Source organism: Falco biarmicus, chromosome 5 (assembly GCF_023638135.1).
Source record: "Falco biarmicus isolate bFalBia1 chromosome 5, bFalBia1.pri, whole genome shotgun sequence".
In the NCBI taxonomy this organism is placed as follows: Eukaryota; Metazoa; Chordata; class Aves; order Falconiformes; family Falconidae; genus Falco; species Falco biarmicus.
Window position 1 is genome coordinate 34565398 of NC_079292.1, and position 17254 is coordinate 34582651.

Genomic DNA, 17254 nt, shown 5'->3' on the forward strand with positions numbered 1-17254 from the left:
TTCTAGCTTTGGTTCAAGTTATACACAAATCTTTACATTTGTACATCCTAGACATTAATCATCCAATTAAATACTTTGTTTTAATCTTCTTAGCCCTCTTAAAACAAACTGCAACGTCAAAGTGATGAGCCAAGAAAGTTGGTTACTAATCTGCATAGCCCAATTTTACTTAACATCTCTCTATCTGACCACAGAGGAAACACTAAACATTAAATGGGTCACTTTTCAGGGTAGTGATTTGAAGACCATGATAAACCCCATTTCAATAATGTCAAGCTTTCTTTCGAAGCTAAACTCATTTGCAGGCACAAAAATTATATATCCTAGGAGCAGCTGATGATGATCTCATTCTTGTGAATAAATGGTAGGGCAGCATTTGTCACAATCGCATAAACACTTAACTGACCAAGCTTCAAGTGCTACCACTCCTTTAAAAGTGCGCATAAAAAGAAGAAATGCATCTGTATCACATTCATTTACACACTCACTCGTGTAATGACTTCAAATCCTGGTTCTTCCTGCTGATTTATCTTCAGCTCCGGAATAGCATCATTGAGAAAGTCTGCCATTTCTGATGGTGGTCGCCTTTGACTTGAAGGGTCACTTAAACGGAAACTGTCAAAAATATAGTTTGTGACTTTGGAAAATCTTCCCATTGTTACTGTGTATGGATCTTTCTTCAATTTCTGTGTTATAACAAGGAAAACAAGTAAAACACAAAAGCCTCAGATTATTTGGAATTTCTGTACTCAAAGCAAAACAACAGCAAGAGTATTGTAGGTCTCAGTTACTGAAGTTGCAGTATCAGTATTTTCACACAGTGCATTCATTACATGATTAAAACAAGATATCTTAAGTATTAAGATAATACTACCAACTGATTTGAAAGACAGGATAGTAGTGTGCTCAGTAAGCCTGACCTAAGTATAAAAGTGGATCAGATCCACTGTTACCTTTCCAGTGATTAATGACACGAAACATCTTTCTTATGCCTAGCTTCCCTGTCTTCAGAGAGAAAACGCATTCTGAATCATCATGTACTCTGCTAGGAAGCCCACACAAAACTTAATTTTACAACTAAGTTCAGAAACTAACTTAATTCACTCATGAAGATTTTCTTTAACAGATCAGTGCATCAAAACGCCAGCCTCATTCAAGTCAAAATTTCAATTTGAAAATTTGCTGCTGACTTTCATGAGTCCACAAACCCCACCAAATGGTAAGCAGTTTTAGCATTAAGAAAAAAAACCTCCTTTAGGCAATATTGTGCTATTTGCCACTGTATTTCCAGCATCCCCTCAAAACTGTCAGAAAATACCAAAGAATACTTAAGTCAAGGAAAAATTAGAAAATTCTAATTAATGTTTTGGTAACTCCTAAAACTTTTCCTTCTTCCTTTTTCTAAAGGTATCTGTACCCAAATGTACAGAATCACAGACAACATTAACTTGAATGGGTCTGAAAAAGTACCACAGGGGAGTTAAGTTATTCAAACACAGAAGACAGTTTACAATTGTACTTTACTATAGTAAGCATTTGTTTTAGGACACAATAAATGCTTCTACAACGGCAATGATTCAGGGAGTATTTGTGTGACATGGTAGGGTGGGTTTTTTTAATACATGTCTGCAGAATAAAAAATTCAAAGACTGCATACTTGCAATAAGCCATATGATGGTTCATCAAAGAGATTTTCAAAAGACTGAGACAGAGACTTGTTCTGAGAGTTCACAAGAAGAATCCGTTTATCCTGTGGAGATCTGCAATAACATTAAAAAAGGGTTTCTGTAAGTACCACCAGTTTTTCCTGAAAGTATTTTTAGAACCTTTACTGTTTTATGAAGTCACATTTCAGGTTTTGTGCAAACAAAGCAGGTTTGATGCATCACTCTTCATTCTTGGCACAAGTTCACAACACACCACGAAACAGGACTTTCATTTTTCAAAAGATTAGCCACCATCATACTGATTCTGAATTGTACTTGCACTGTTTGAAAAATCATGATGCTTTTGAGAAATTTTTGAGAAATTGCTCTGGAAGATAACTTCTGTCAACCATACATAAATAAAGTTTTCTTTAGTTTTCTATAATTGACAATAGACAACAGAAGTGACACAGGAAAAGAAATTTAGTGAGACAAGGTCAGTCTCAACACAACATGTGCTGAAATGCTTTTAACTTAAGAGTTAGTGAAAAGAGCCCATTGTTACCATACACAGTTAAGGAATTCTTTCTATGAACTAGTAAATCTTAGCTTAAGACATCCTGTAAAATCTTGAAGGAATACAAACTGCTTTTCAATGTATGAAAGCACATCAACAAATTTCTAACCAACAGTATTACAACAGTTACTGTCATAGTAATTCTAAGATTCATACTGATGGGAGCTTAAAAAACACCACAGCCATTGTACTGCAAAACAGAACCATCTCAGTACAGCCCTGCAAATGTATTTCTGTGTAGACTCCAAAAGCTAAATGAATACAAACCTGATTTGGCCTAACTCACTATATTTATACACACTTGTTCTTCAGTATAACATTTGCTTCTCTGACAGGCTTGCATAGGCAGATGAAAACAGTAACAAAGACAGTGGAACTGTGCTGCTCCCAGTATTTAATCTGTTCTTTTGGCATCCCCACCCCCCCCACCCCAATATGCCATCTTCTACCCTCCCTCAGCAGAGATACCCTATCAAATCATTAACCAGCTCCTGAATTACCAGTTTACAGCTCAGTATGTGACAGAAGAGAGAACAACTCAGAAACCAAGCCTCAGAGTTTGTAGCTAGGCAGAGGAAAGCCAAACACTTTGCCATCTGTGTCTAATCCATTGCAGACTTCCATATATAAAATACCTTTCTATTGCTCTATCCCAAAGTTTAAGTCCACTATTTCTAGTCTTCAAAAGCAAAATTACTTTTACTTTTGTTAGTACCTGCATCATCTACCATGTTATTAAAGTCAAAGATAAGAACTTTAATAAGCGTTATCTCTTTCCCATTCCAACACAACAGGACACTGTTAACACTGACGGATATGAAATGCAACAAGAGATCTCGTTTTGAGACAGCCAGACACCACAGTCATAGTTTTGAGGCAGCAACAGTCACTGGCTTTTGCTAAAAAGCAGCACAGGGGCAAAGGCTGAGTCACACCTTATGTTTTCCTTAACTAAAAGGAGGAAAACTTTGTACCATATCTCCATTTTAATTAAACATTCTCTCTGGACAGCCAGTTGGGTATCAACAGCTACTTGGGTAATGCTCAAAACAGATTTGTGAGCTAGATACTTTACTGAACATTTAACTCAATCCTGTGAGTTAGAAAGTGTCATCTGTACACATGGTGTTTTCTCAATATTAGACTGGTGCCTCCAAAATAGGAAGCACATACTCTTTAAAGCAACGAATTACAAATATTTTGTTCTAGTTCAGCCACTTCACACACACTTTCAGCAATCATGTGATATTTTATAAGGAACAGTGTTAGAGAAGGGAAAAAACTTTTGAGTTAATAGGAACACTGGAAGGAAGTACCCATGACAAAGGCATTTTAGAGAAAAACTGAACTTTCCACCTTAACATCAATATCCCATATATTATCCAGAGGCTGGGATAACGAGTAATTATGTTACCAAATATTTGCTTGTGGCATCCAGAAAGCTGAGTAAACATCTTTTCCTAAAAAGAGGTTGTAAGCTTAGATAGATCATGTATTAAAGCATAAATAATCATTAGGAAGCAACAGAAACTTAGCGAGACTAAAGTCTGTAATTTCCACAACTTACATGGCATATTTGTTCTTTTCTCTTTCCTTAAAAGATAAAATCATCATAACTCACGATTAGACCACAGAAAAGAATTTGGTGCCAGAAGCAGATCTGAACTGGAAGAGAAGAATCTATAAGAAAATTCAAACTGGAAGTTCCTGCTGAGCTCAGTGCTTAACTTTATTCAAATTTAATTTCCATGGCTACCTCAGATTTTTGCTTTAAAGTTCCCACAGTATCTGCTATTGCATTCATCAACACTTAGAACTGTTTGAGGTGGCAATACTAAGCAGCTCAGCACATCCTGAATGCTAGAACATCACCTCAAGGTTCCCTGTTTTACCTTAGCAGAGAACTCATCTGGTAAGCGTTCCTGGACACCACAGTGCACAGCTGCTCGGCCAAATTGCACAAGCCCTGTGCCACTGCCGCCTTCTAAAAGAGACACACGAGGACATAACTGCCTCTCTCTCTACAGTTTCTTCCCCATCTGACCCCACCTGACAGCTGCTGTTTTACACTGTCCCAAGACAAATGTCCACAGCACCCGGCAAGAGGCTACAAAGGACAAGAATTAAGAATCCTCTGGGTCAAATAAAGGAAGAATAAGTGCCCGCTCACTCACCAAAGACTATGTGAAAGAGACCGTGTTTGAAACAGGAACCAAAATCACCACCTATTTAATTTTCATTCAGTGACTCACCAATAAGCATTAACCTTATATAGGAATGTAAAGTGTAATTATTTGCAATACGTGACTCAATACAACTGGAAATAATGCATTTAGTAACACAAACTGTCTAACATTATGTGTAGTAACAAACCAACAAGCAAATTCTGGACAGAACCTAGATGTCTGACTTCCACAAGCCTAGGTGTCCAACTAAATAAAATGGTTTTAGGTATTCTGGTATGTTAGTTTAGATTCCTGCTTTTTTTTTAAAAAAAAAACCTTCAACCACGAAGTCAAAAGATACAAAGTAATTCCCAAATACGAAAAGATAAAATAACTTGTTACATAGCACAGCACTATCTTGTTGGAAGTATTTTAATAACTTTGAGCAAAAAATATGAAATATAAAATAAACTCAGTCCAAGTGTCTCAACATTAAATACATGGAACTCCACCAAAATTAATGCATGTGTAATTACACATCGGTAGCTGCAAAACCACTTTCATTTACCAACTTCCCTGTTGCTTATTGCTTTTTATGTGTATATATATGTGTGTGTGTGTATGCACACACATATATATATACAAATATTAAGCTCCTTAAATACTGGCAATTAAAAAGAACAGTATCAATTTTAAATTGCTTTTGTTAAAGCCTCAAATGGACTAACTGGAATGAAGATGTAAGGATAATTTTTCATCTAAAACTTTAAAGTTTCTAGTGGATAGTTAATCACAGAAAGTTTTGATTAAGCTAATGCAAACCAGTTTGCGACACTGGCAAATGTACTCACTAGGCCTACTTAAGACTGATCATTAAATACACATTACAGGAATTTGAAGCGGAAGATTTGAAATATATTACTGCAGTACACAGGCAACAGATCACACAGATAGGGTATAAACCTTTCAGCGACTCACCATACAACAGAGGTGCGCTTCAGTGTTAGCTACATAGGTTGCCCCAAAAACCTGTCCTAGCCTACCAGCAATTGGTCAGAAGATATCCACCAACAAGTAAACACAGAGCAGTATGATCAAAAAGGAACAATTTCCCTGGGCAGGGGGAGGGAGGCAGGGGGATGGCAGGACAACAATACTCCCCTGCACCTGCAGAAGTAATGAAATTAGGAAACTAAATGAAAGGTTTAAGGAAGCAGTCAAAGAGAACCTAGAGAAAGAAACACCACCTCAGGATCGAAGCTGAAGTTGTCATCCAGGATTTCACAATCTACAGTTGTACAGACAATATTCTTAACCTACATGTTTATATTGTCCCCCTAATAGCCTCTCCTTTGGTCTTCCTGAATTTTCCTGTTAAAAAGCTCACATGCGATGCTACAGCCAGTACCATTTCACAGACTGCTCACACTGACTATGCTACCTTTTCCAAGCAGTTGACAGCTGATTATCACAGACTCCAACACCACAGCTTAGCACTGTCAAAGCCTTTCACAAATCAGTTCAGTGAATATAGAACCCTCATGTCCTTTCTAGAAACTTGCCCTCCAGCCTAACAGCATTACTGGGTGACAGCCTTCCTTACCTGTCAAAGGCAACTCTGACCTTGTTGATGATACCAATGTGAGAAGAGCCCTCTATGATGATTCCCACAGTCATTTCACTATCCACCTTCAAAATCTCTCATCAGAATATGATGTTGCAAGTGATGATAAAAAAACACTTTGGAAAACAGAATACCTGTTACACTGATGTTAAACCTGTTATAGGGTAACTGTTGCACCTCACTGCTTATTGTTTCTTCATACTCTATCTACTCTTATTTACCCTCTCGACTTCCTAAATTATACCTATGCCTACATGGTGAGAGCAGAACATTTTATTTTATTCTTCATTTATGCTGTGCCAATCAAAAAGGCTTTTATCCAAGTGAAAAACTTGGACGTAACACAATATAAATACACAACAAAGCCCAAGTATTTAACACCGTGATAGGGTCTAGCTATGTTCACATTCAGAAAATTGATTTGAAGAGTAAAGATCAAGTGTGAAACATTCCCCACAGCAAGAAAATATAGGCATACAGAATTCTGGGGGAAAACATTTATATATAAATTTATTTAGCTGACAGTACTATAAGTTCTCTTACACACTGATGTCAATACTCAGATACTTCACACAAAGTAGATGATCTCAAATTTTAAGACTAATTATCCTATTTAACAAAAGTAGTTCAAGAAGAAGGTTTTAAGTCTACAGTGAGTGTTCACGAGAAGCTTTTGTATCCACTTAAAGGGAGCTACTGAGGTATTATGGAGCTAGCAACACTTCAACAGAGTCTAAAAAATTTCATAAATTGATCCAACTATTTTAAAACTGAAGCCTACATTCCAAACGCATATGCAAAAATCACAATTTCAGTCACCTTGCAAATTTATTCTACTAATAAAAAAACAGAGAAAATACACTAGGAAGCATTAATTTTGTAATGAGTTTCAGATTAAAGTAAACCATTAATTTGTATTTTAAATCAGAACCAATAGTTGTCTGATACTTACTCACTCAGCACAACATGCTTTTCAAGGCATTTAATCAATAGTTTGCTATCTCCATGATGAAAATGAAGAGCTGGAAGCTTCACATCATCCTTCAGACAGAACACCAAATAAGACCACGCCATGCCTCCTTTGTTTTGTTTTATTGATTTCAGATCTGTCAAACTGAACAGGAACGACCACTTGCTTTCTCCATTTGCATGAGCTGTAGCATCTTAAAAACAAAATTATCACATGATTTTAGTTTCACTTCCAGTGTTAGCAATTACAAATGCTTTGTATCTGTCACTGTTCTTAAAAAACAAACCCAAAACCCAAACCCCAGCACTGGTTCTGATAATAATAAAGTACCTACTGCAGCTGCTATTCCTGGATTTCTCTTTGTGCCTCCTCATCTTCTATACACTTCTAAAATAATAAGCAAGTCCACGAGACTGCTCCCCTAAAGCTGCGCCTGCAGTTCATAAATGTGAACAAGCAGTTAGATGGACAACAGCTCTATCAAATTGCAGCAGCGAGCTGAATCCCACCAGCATCTCCATTAGGTAGTACTACTTAAACTAAATGTGATACACATTATAATACTGTATGCTATATATTGCACACAGTATTAGCCAAGTATTGTAAGACTGTTACTGAAGGGAGAAGGAATTGAGAATCTCCTCACCCAGTCCTCTCCCATACTGTGCAAACGTATACACTCTGTGCAAGACTATACAAATTCAAAGAGAAGAGATCAATTTTTACTTTATCAAAGGACACAGAATCGCTAACATATCTGCGGGGAATCTGGCACAGTCCCTGGCCTGCCCCCATCAAATTACAGCAACTAAAAATAAGCGAGAAGGCGCAAAGAGCATAATCCAAGCTAGTAGTGCTCATTGACACTCACTTTAGATGTACTCTGATGCCTGAAGATGAAAAATCAATTCAAGGTAGTGATGTAATAAACCATCCTATGCCTGACAGAGATGCTGGTTTTAGCTTTATATCATGCTAGCGCTAAAAGCTCCTCTCAAACACAGTATCCTAGAAGCAAGGACTGTGCTTCACCCAAAAACATTCATAATCTTAAATCCAAACCCTGTACTCATACATGACAGATGACATTTAAAACCATCACAGATATCGTGAACCAAGCACAATGGTCCCCAGTTATAGCCTGAGAAGTAATACAGGGAAAACAAGTACTATAAAGAAAAATCCTCTGATTCTCCTATAGCAGAAAGATTTCTCAAGAATCACTGTCCTTTCTCTCCCACTTTTTTTTTTCTTTACAACATTTCTACTGAGACACTATAACAAAAGCGATGTAGGTATAAAATTATTTTGTCAAAGTAAAAAAGACGATATAAAAAAAAAGACCCATGTACCACATAACTGTACATTCCATCTCCCTCTGCTGTTGCAATATGGAAAGGCACTGGAGTAAGTAAACCACTTGTTTCTTCATTTTCCTTTCTAAAAAACAGCTAGTTTAAGTTCCATTTGTTTGAAAAAATGGAAGAGCCCAACGCAGATAAAACTGCTGCATCATCCAATGTTCATCACAGCAAGAAGTTAGTTTTATTTTCAATACAAATCTGTAGTAATTTAAAGAAAAAAATAGATTGGAGGCACACAGCAGCTATTCCACTGTTAATTTTTTTCCACATCCAGAGATTCACCTCTTACCACAAAGGACTCCCAGCTCTCCAACTCCTAAAAAAATCCATTTTACTGTACCTAAAAGGCAATTCTTCAGTTACGAGTTACCATAAAGAAAAAACAAAACAAAACCCCCCACGCTTAGTTTTTAAGTACCTCCATTTGAATGAGGCTTCTTTTTAAAAGAGACTGTGGTGACCATGTCCCATTCTGCTTCATAACTACTTGGACGGTCTGTTGCTTGGGAACATTTTTCCTTAGGAGTTTGAGTCCACTCCACAACAGAACTGGAATCCTGAGCACACAAAAAAGTAGTGACTATCAAAAAACCACAAGGCATTAAATTTGAGCTAGTTTCTCAGATTCAACAAGAATAAGCATCTTCTTTTTCACAGATTAAGAGAATCTGTAGTACTAAAACCCTAAGAAACATGATACAGTTCAACATAGCAAACTTGGACTTATGACTAAGAGGTCTGTCTTAACAAATTCAAAATGGTCCTAAATATCCTAGCCTCTTTTGCAGACTCTACCAACATAAAGTTTTTAAGTGTAAAACTTCAATCTTCTTTAGTCACATCCTCTTAATACTACTTAAATACCACATATCACTGCATCTTGGTACCCCCATAGACTTTTATTTGTATTCTGCATTACAACAATACCTCTCTGTTTTGAGTCTAATTACAGAGAGTGAATCACCAGACTACAACATAGTAGATGCAGGGTGACTGGTGATCATGATACACTTACATTCATGTGGTCTTTACTATTTATACAATAGTCCCCTTCTATTTTATATATGTACCAAGTAAAAACTAAACAGAGTCACCTACACGTGTACCCCAATAACATGAACTGGGCTGCAGTTCACAAATATGATTCCTACATGTAGCTATTAATATCAATGATCATCACATAAATAGACTTTGCTTCCAGTTATGAGAACACCCACATATAAGAACACAAAATAAAATCTCTGGAGGAACAGCATGACGAACGTTGATAACTAACAAACATACCTTTCCAGCACAAAGGATATTAGAAGTATCCAAAGTATCATCCAGTGGTCTCCAGTCTACTATTACTTCATTTTCCTACAGTACAAATAATCATAAAATTATTAAATACTACACAGCAAAGTACATATCTCCCTATTTACTCACTGTATGATTACAATACAACTGACATATATATAAATGATGAAGACTATGTCAAACATTATATGGTGTTTGGTCATTTACAAAATTCTGAAGACATGTAAAAGGTTTGCCAAACAAGTTATGTGCTCTGCCAACAAATATATGAAGTTTCCGTAACTGCATTATGCAAATACCTTTTCTATGACACGCAGCACTCCTGATATTAAGCTGTCCTGGTCATCATTTTTTCTGCAAGATGAATGAATGAAAACTCCTTCTTGCTCATAGACAACCTATAACACAAAATGGGTAATGAAATAAAAAACCCAAAGACTCTAAGATTTTCTCTCTCCTGTGGTGCTCTATCATTTTGACTCACCTTTATAAGTTAAGTGAACACCTCTACCATGTCATGGGTTTTGTTACCTGTCTTTCCTTCTCACCCCCAAGAGCTGTTTTTCACTTAATTAAAACACTAAACAATAGAAAATGGAACTTGTTGAACTTAATTGGTAAGCAACATACTACTATTACTTTGCCAGTAAATCACAAAAAATGCATTCAATACCTAGTATTTTTTAAAATCAGCAGGCAAAGGTTCATATGGAAATGCTACACAGCTTTTAAAACATTAAAAGGCTTTTTCACATTGTCTGCCTTTCCCCACTTTTCATTTACGCGTGTCGCAATGATAATCTTAATTTAAATTAAAAATGGACAGTCTAGTGTACAAAAGATGAACTCCACAGAAATAAAAAATTGCAGCCTTAAATTAAATAATGGTCCAATCCTACATTTGGGGTGAATGGCAAAGGTTCCATTTCAAAGGTAGAATATTTGACAGAGAGGCTTGTTGGAATACACACTGCCCACGTAACTTGTGCATTTAAGCATTTACAAAACTTTTTACAGTATTCTGATCATGCTCATAAATAAAAAAGAAAAGGAAACCAGAGAATTCTTGTCTGTCATAATTCAGCAGGCTCTCCAAAACTACATGCTAGACATACTCTTAAAAGCTCTACAAATAATGTAAACAGGTTCTGTTTTAAGCTCTCTAAGAGTGGAAAGTCCCTAATATACCAAACTTTGATTTTGTGGAAGTGAAATACATCGAACAGTAACAGTAATTTCTTTACATTCATGTTAATTTCACACAAAGCTGCGAACACTGCCTTAACAAATAAATACTTTTAAAGGCAAGCCCTAATAATTCTTGTCTAATCAAAGCCAGGTATTTTATTTCTTTGGTACTAAAATATCAGTATCTCTTTCTCAACTTACTCGTTTACCAAGTTTTTAATATCATCACATTTGCAGTCAGGTCAGTAAACTAAAAGTGTGCAAGCTTAACAAGGCAGACAAGAACACAGAGCTTAAAAATAGGAATAAAATTCAGTTAACTCTTAATTCTCTTCACTTTATACAAGCAAGAAATTTCTGAAGTGTCCTGTTTAATCACAGAAATATCACTCTGAAGAAATCTCCCTCTTGAAGGTTTATTAACTTCAAGTTACTTTCAAAATATTGGAAGCCTTCTTTCCTCTTCTCTCAAGAGCTTTACTCTCTTTTCTAACAAAAAAGATTCTCCCACTATTTCTACCAAATAACCAGTTTTTAAATTCAGTCCCTGTTTAAACAAGGCAACTTTGGAATTTAGTTAAATTGTACCTTCTATCTCTTTGGACCTGATCTATCACCATAACCAGTCAGAAGTCTGAACCAAAGTGATGAATCACTGCTACAGCTGTCCCAAGGAAAAAACCCACCTATTTGTACCAGAGTTACAGTGGTAGAAGTATGTTCCTGCTAATAACGTTCCTAAGTATCAAAGTATACTTTCTCAGTCTAGAAGGCACGCAATCTAATATTTTTTATTATTTTCCATCCATTAATCTCTCAGGACAAACACTTCCTTCCACAGGAAAGGCAAACATGTTCCCAATGCCACAGTTATCATGTAACTGAAAAATTCTACATTGCTCTTCATAACAGATCCAGCTCCCTGCCCCCTGCTTCACCAAAACAGGCAATAAAACTGAGGAAGTGAGGACATGCTCAGAAGTTTGGAGGGTATCTGTGAAACACTGGGCTTCTCACAGTGCAGCTTATTTCCCTCCTACTGTTACTCAAGAGAAAAAAAATCTCCAATTTTGAAAGGCCAGAAGTCCAAGCTGCTGGGATTCAGTATTATCAAGTAAGGGGTGCAATCTTGTATTTATTTTTTCCAAATGTTATCAAATATTTCACATGAGTGAGTTTAACAAGTGCTATCTTTTTATATCACTGAAAAAAAACGTTGAGTCACAGAGATGGCAGTCTAGCAGATGCAATAATCTAACTAATTTGAAGAAAGGCATGTCATTAGTCTTATAAAAGGTCATCTAGGAAATGCTTTAACAGCTCATCCCACTGCAAAATATTTTGGAAGTTACCATCTTTGAATCATCTGAAATACTGAGCTGCAGTTCTATGTAAGGTAAGTTCAGCAGTACTATGTAAGGTAACTCCATACCTCAATTTGAATAAGCTGATTTCAGGAACATGTTTTTATAGTGGTAGCACCTGAAGATTAGCTACACTGGACAGTCATATTTCACACAATGTTTTTTGCAACCTGAAAATGCAAAAACGGTACTAAGTACTCTTATAGCATCTTACAGTAAAATGTAGTTTGTGATAGATTTTTGTTTTCTGGTATTACAGCACTGGCAAGCTATTAGCCAATTCGAAGATGGTAAGTAACATAAAATTACACACACGAGTACTAAGGAAAGTATCAAATTGAAAGACAGTATACCAACAGTTACATGTGGGTAAAGAAACATCCATTAGTTGGTAATTCCTGTAACACTGCAGCCCAACCCCACAAACCAAGTGGCCCACAAACGTATGTATGAGCTCAGTGCCTCCGCTGCCCAACAATCAGGCAAATGCCTCCTCAATCAGCACACATGAACATTTCAAGCAGCCAGGAAAACAGACATTTCAAAATCAGGCAACAGCAGCATACACTGCCGCTTGCCTGAACAGCAGGTTACTGCAGAACATTTAAGATAAGTACCTTGAAATAAGATGTGGGAGAACAGACAGCAAATGTTGGAGGATGATCAGAAGCATCATTAAACACTAAGGACCTGTGTAAATTGTATACACAAAATCTACGTAGTGAGATTCCGTTATGCATGGAGGGAGCAGAAGGACCTAGATATGAACAGGGCAGGACAGTAAAACCTTTGCCCCCTTATTAGCAGTTAAAGTCACTATAACCCCAAAAATCTGACCAAAACCTGCAACAGTATTACCTGTCAACACCACCTGCATAGAAAAACCACCTCATCTCCGCTACATCTTGATAACTTTTTGCCTTCAGTGACAGAGGACTGTGATCTGGAAAGGCCTTATTACACAGTGTGTGAACATCTCAAGAGTTTTAAAAAATGTCACCTGTTCAGTTAGTCAATTACGCTTCTTTGAGACACGAAAACACACTACTGGCTCACCTTGGTTTTGTACTATTCTTTGTTTTACATATTTCATCATGGTCTCTTTTTCAAAGGTGAGAAATAGGTAGAGTCAAGCTCAATCTTTCATTTTCTTTTCATATGATTAGAGCCATCACTCCTCCTTTAAGTCAACATCAACAAGCCCATCATGAAAAAAGACAAGTTCATGTTAAGAAATGCACACCATAGGTAATTAGGCAAGTCATCATGTCCCTAGGATTTTAATCAAAACCTAAAAGTATTCCTCACATTATATACATATGTATATTACAGCCCATCCACCCAGTAAGACACCTGTGCTCTGCATTGTCAACCCACTGGTCATGGAAACAGAACCCCAGGGAAGAAGAGCAGCTTATGTTGCTCAGATGCTCGAGGCCAAAAAAGTTGTCTCACCATTAAAGGCCTAACTACAGATTTAAGCAATGATTCTTTTGTTTTCTTCTACACCTATTTGCAAACATCTGTTGAACTGTCCATGGAGATGCATCCTCCTCAGGTTTAGATGTTATTACATACATGCAAGCCAGGCCCAATGAAAAAAGAACATTAGAGTGTTTGTCAAAAGCACACACTAACACAACCAACAAGGTGTAATGTGACAGGAGCTAAATAACTTTGAAAATTACTTCATTTCAAACAAATTGTAATTCTGTCTGGTAGATGTACATTTATCAGAATTACTCAAAGATTTTCAGACATCTTACTAGCTTAAAGCTAGCTCTATGCAAAACTGTTTCCAGATTTATTCACCTATAGCATGACTACTTAAAGGAAACCTACCACTGTAAAAGCACTCAGTTGGCAACTTTTTTCTATGAAGAAATGATGGAGAAAGGGCGGGGGGGGGGGGGGGGGGGGGAAGAGAAGAGAGAGAGAAGTTTGCACGATTTAAGTATTACTTTTTAATAATCTTAAAATTTCAAGTTTGCAATAATATGTACCCGAGCAGCTTATGTTCATAGGTCTTTCCTGTCAAGCAAGTCCACACTTGCAACATGCAAGCATGACTTACACCACATTTATTTTTCCAGTTCTACAGAATGAAAACTAGACCTACTACCTATTTGATTCATAATCCTACCAAAAACTAGAAATTGATGTAAGAGTTTCCAAATGCTGCTGCTAAGCCACTTTGACCTGCTTTTTAGGTTTTTTTCCAGGGGCACTACAGAAGTCAAAGGCAAAATCACAATTCATTCTACTCAGCCATTAAAAGCGCTGCGTTGCGCAGAGACCACAGCTATTCCACTTCATAGATGACAGAGGGTCTGTAGGAACAGGGAACCACAGCACAAAATTCAGGAAAGCTGCACTGAGCAATAGCTCCCTACCCACCTACTATAAAAAAACAGAGGGAAGCAGCAGGATGTAGGCTCAGTTTACATGTCATGTCATATGCTAGTTAAGGTTCTGGAAAACTGTTCAAATATTTATATTCCCTGTCCAGCAGAAAATAGCTTCCTGAAGTCCCACTGTTGTCCCAGTAACATCTGCTGAGAAAAACTGTATCATTCTTAATACTGTAAGGACACAGCACAGACAATTTGTACCTCCAGCTCATTGTACTGCTTACAATGAGCAGTCACCAGACAATGTAACTTTTTTTGCCAAGGACATAGGCGAGCAGGTGGCCTTCAGCATACCACATCAGCAATTACAGTATATGCCAGAACACAAGCAAAGCTTTGGAAATAAACGCCTGCCATTTGACAGCAATTTACAGCCCTGTGCTATCAGCTAGTGAAAGACAACAACGCTGCATCCAAAGACGAGGTGTAGAAGCCAACAAAAAAGGAGCTAGGATGTGGGGCTACCACAGAACAGGGTGGTCCTGCCCTCCTCACCCATGTATTTCCCACCCTGCATGTGCTGGGCACCTAAGTACTAGCTGATGCCACATGCACTGACTGTTCATACCTTATACTCTTTGCTCTTACCTCTGTCACACACCAACAAACTGCCAAACACAGGACACTTGAAAGAATGGAGCAGCACAGCAACTCTCCCAGGTAGTCAGCTAGTCCCATCTTTCAGACACTTCATACTGTCTCTCCCTCTGCTCTTATCCAGCTCGCTCTCCTTTTCTGCCAGAGCGTACAGCTCGGGGCCCGCACTGCTCTGCCAAGATGCCATCCAGCTTCTCATGCCAGATGCAGCTTGCAGCACTTACACAGTGAAGCAGCCACTGCCCTCCAGTCATTAAGTAGCTACAGCACTGTACAAATCCCAATTCTAACAACTTTTCAATAGCATTTACTTCATTTTTGGCTCATATTAGAGAATTGGGTAGAGGACCTCGTTGTGGATTCAACAGCTGAAGCAGCAAGTAGGCGTGCTTGTAAGAAAGCGACCGAGTAAGAAAGTCTGAATGCTCCACAGACTACAAATTAAGGAAAAATGGGTCTGCCTGCAAACATTAACAACAGATATAGCAGCTGTACAGCATCTTATTTTCAGATTCTGACTGAAGGTAAACAGAAAGATGCAACACAGTAAGGAAACAACTACAGGCCAATAAAATAAATCCAGTTTAGACAACGGTTATCCTGAGAGACCTTACATCCACAAAAGGAAGCACCTTAGTTTAGAGCTGTGCTTTAAGTTACAAGAAACATAATGCAACTTAAAAAACTGCATTATGCTGCTTTAATTTCCATCTCCCTCTTTGGAATAGCTGAGGTTTCCCCGGAGCTTATTCACACATCCACTGCTAAACTGTCACCAGGCACATCAAAGTACCTACTACATTAATAATCTGATCACTGAAAGCAGACATGCCGAAACATTTGAGTGCTCTGCAAAGCATCAAGGTAACACTACTTGACCAACATGACCTTCTGCTCCACAGAAGATGTTACAATTTCTGGCATTTCAATTTTAAGAAAAATGTAAAGCTGTAACCTTACACATCTGTTTGCTGAGCCTATGGCTCAACCTTCTGCCTATGACAGCAAAATCTCATGCCCTGCTACTTTACTTAAAAGAGTTAAAGTCTTACAAACACCAAGTTTCTAAGGGGTGGGAAATCCCACAAATACTGTTCATGTTGTGACAAACAGGAGAAAGCTCACAACACTAGGAACCACATAGTGTAAGAAAGATTTCCCGCTTGACAACAGTTAGGTTTTTCAAGTTCTGCCTTTAGTGCACTCAAGATTTCTTGAACCACAAAGTACTTCTGCTACTTGTGCAACATGAGATACCAGTGAAGATACAAGTCTATTCAGGGTACTGAGAGTAAGAGCTTGAGGTGGTAACACACTACTTCTACCATGAACACTTCTGCAAGAGAAACCTTTCATAAATAGAAAACAGAAAGAATATCAAGAAATTTCAGAATTATCAGTGAACTGCTCTACATTCAAGCATAATGAAACCATAACTAAATTCAAAAGAGGCAAAAGCTTCCATTCACAAAGAAAACCTATGAAGTACAATATATTCAGAAAGGATTATGATTCCGTACATCATAAATTATAAAGGCTGAAAAAGTCACAATGAAGGTTTTAAATCAAGTGCTTAATAAAATGGCACAACAATGCATAGTATAGGAGTCTCTGTGCCCCAAAATTTAACTAGTAGAAGGTGCAGCAAGACACTGCCTACTCCACAGAATATATATACATCTAAAATAATCTGCTATATCTGTGCCTACAAACTACCTGAAGGATGAAAAGCTAATTTTAACAGACTATATTTTAAATCTCTTTGCTGGTCCTGGCTACAAAAACAGCCCTCAACAGCAAACCCACACACTACCCCCCGACAACACTACAGCATTTACCACAGCATTATTGTTTAGCAGTAGCTGCAGTGCTACTTGAACATTTCTAGTAGCTGAACTGGCCAAACACCTGAGCTTAGACCTGAAGCTCAGATGTTTGGCCAGTTAAAGCTCTGTAACTTTAAGAGCAAGGACACAGGCAAGTGAAAAAAAACCATCCCTGACAGACGATGTGTCAATTGGTAATCTGAGAAAGATCTAACAGCCCATG

General features: G+C 37.6%; 1 protein-coding gene across 3 annotated transcripts in view; it reads right to left on the bottom strand.

Annotated features, from left to right (window-relative positions):
* TBC1D15 (TBC1 domain family member 15) overlaps nucleotides 1-17254 on the bottom strand; it is a 37246-nt gene that overhangs the window by 16773 nt on the left and 3219 nt on the right. For all 3 annotated transcript variants that reach the window (XM_056338966.1, XM_056338968.1, XM_056338967.1), the window contains exons 2-7: nucleotides 9945-10043; nucleotides 9631-9705; nucleotides 8765-8903; nucleotides 6965-7175; nucleotides 1658-1760; nucleotides 489-686 (exon numbers count right to left, since the gene is read on the bottom strand). In XM_056338966.1, coding sequence (XP_056194941.1) covers nucleotides 489-686; nucleotides 1658-1760; nucleotides 6965-7175; nucleotides 8765-8903; nucleotides 9631-9705; nucleotides 9945-10043 — 825 coding nt within the window. The remainder of the gene's footprint in view (nucleotides 1-488; nucleotides 687-1657; nucleotides 1761-6964; nucleotides 7176-8764; nucleotides 8904-9630; nucleotides 9706-9944; nucleotides 10044-17254) is intronic.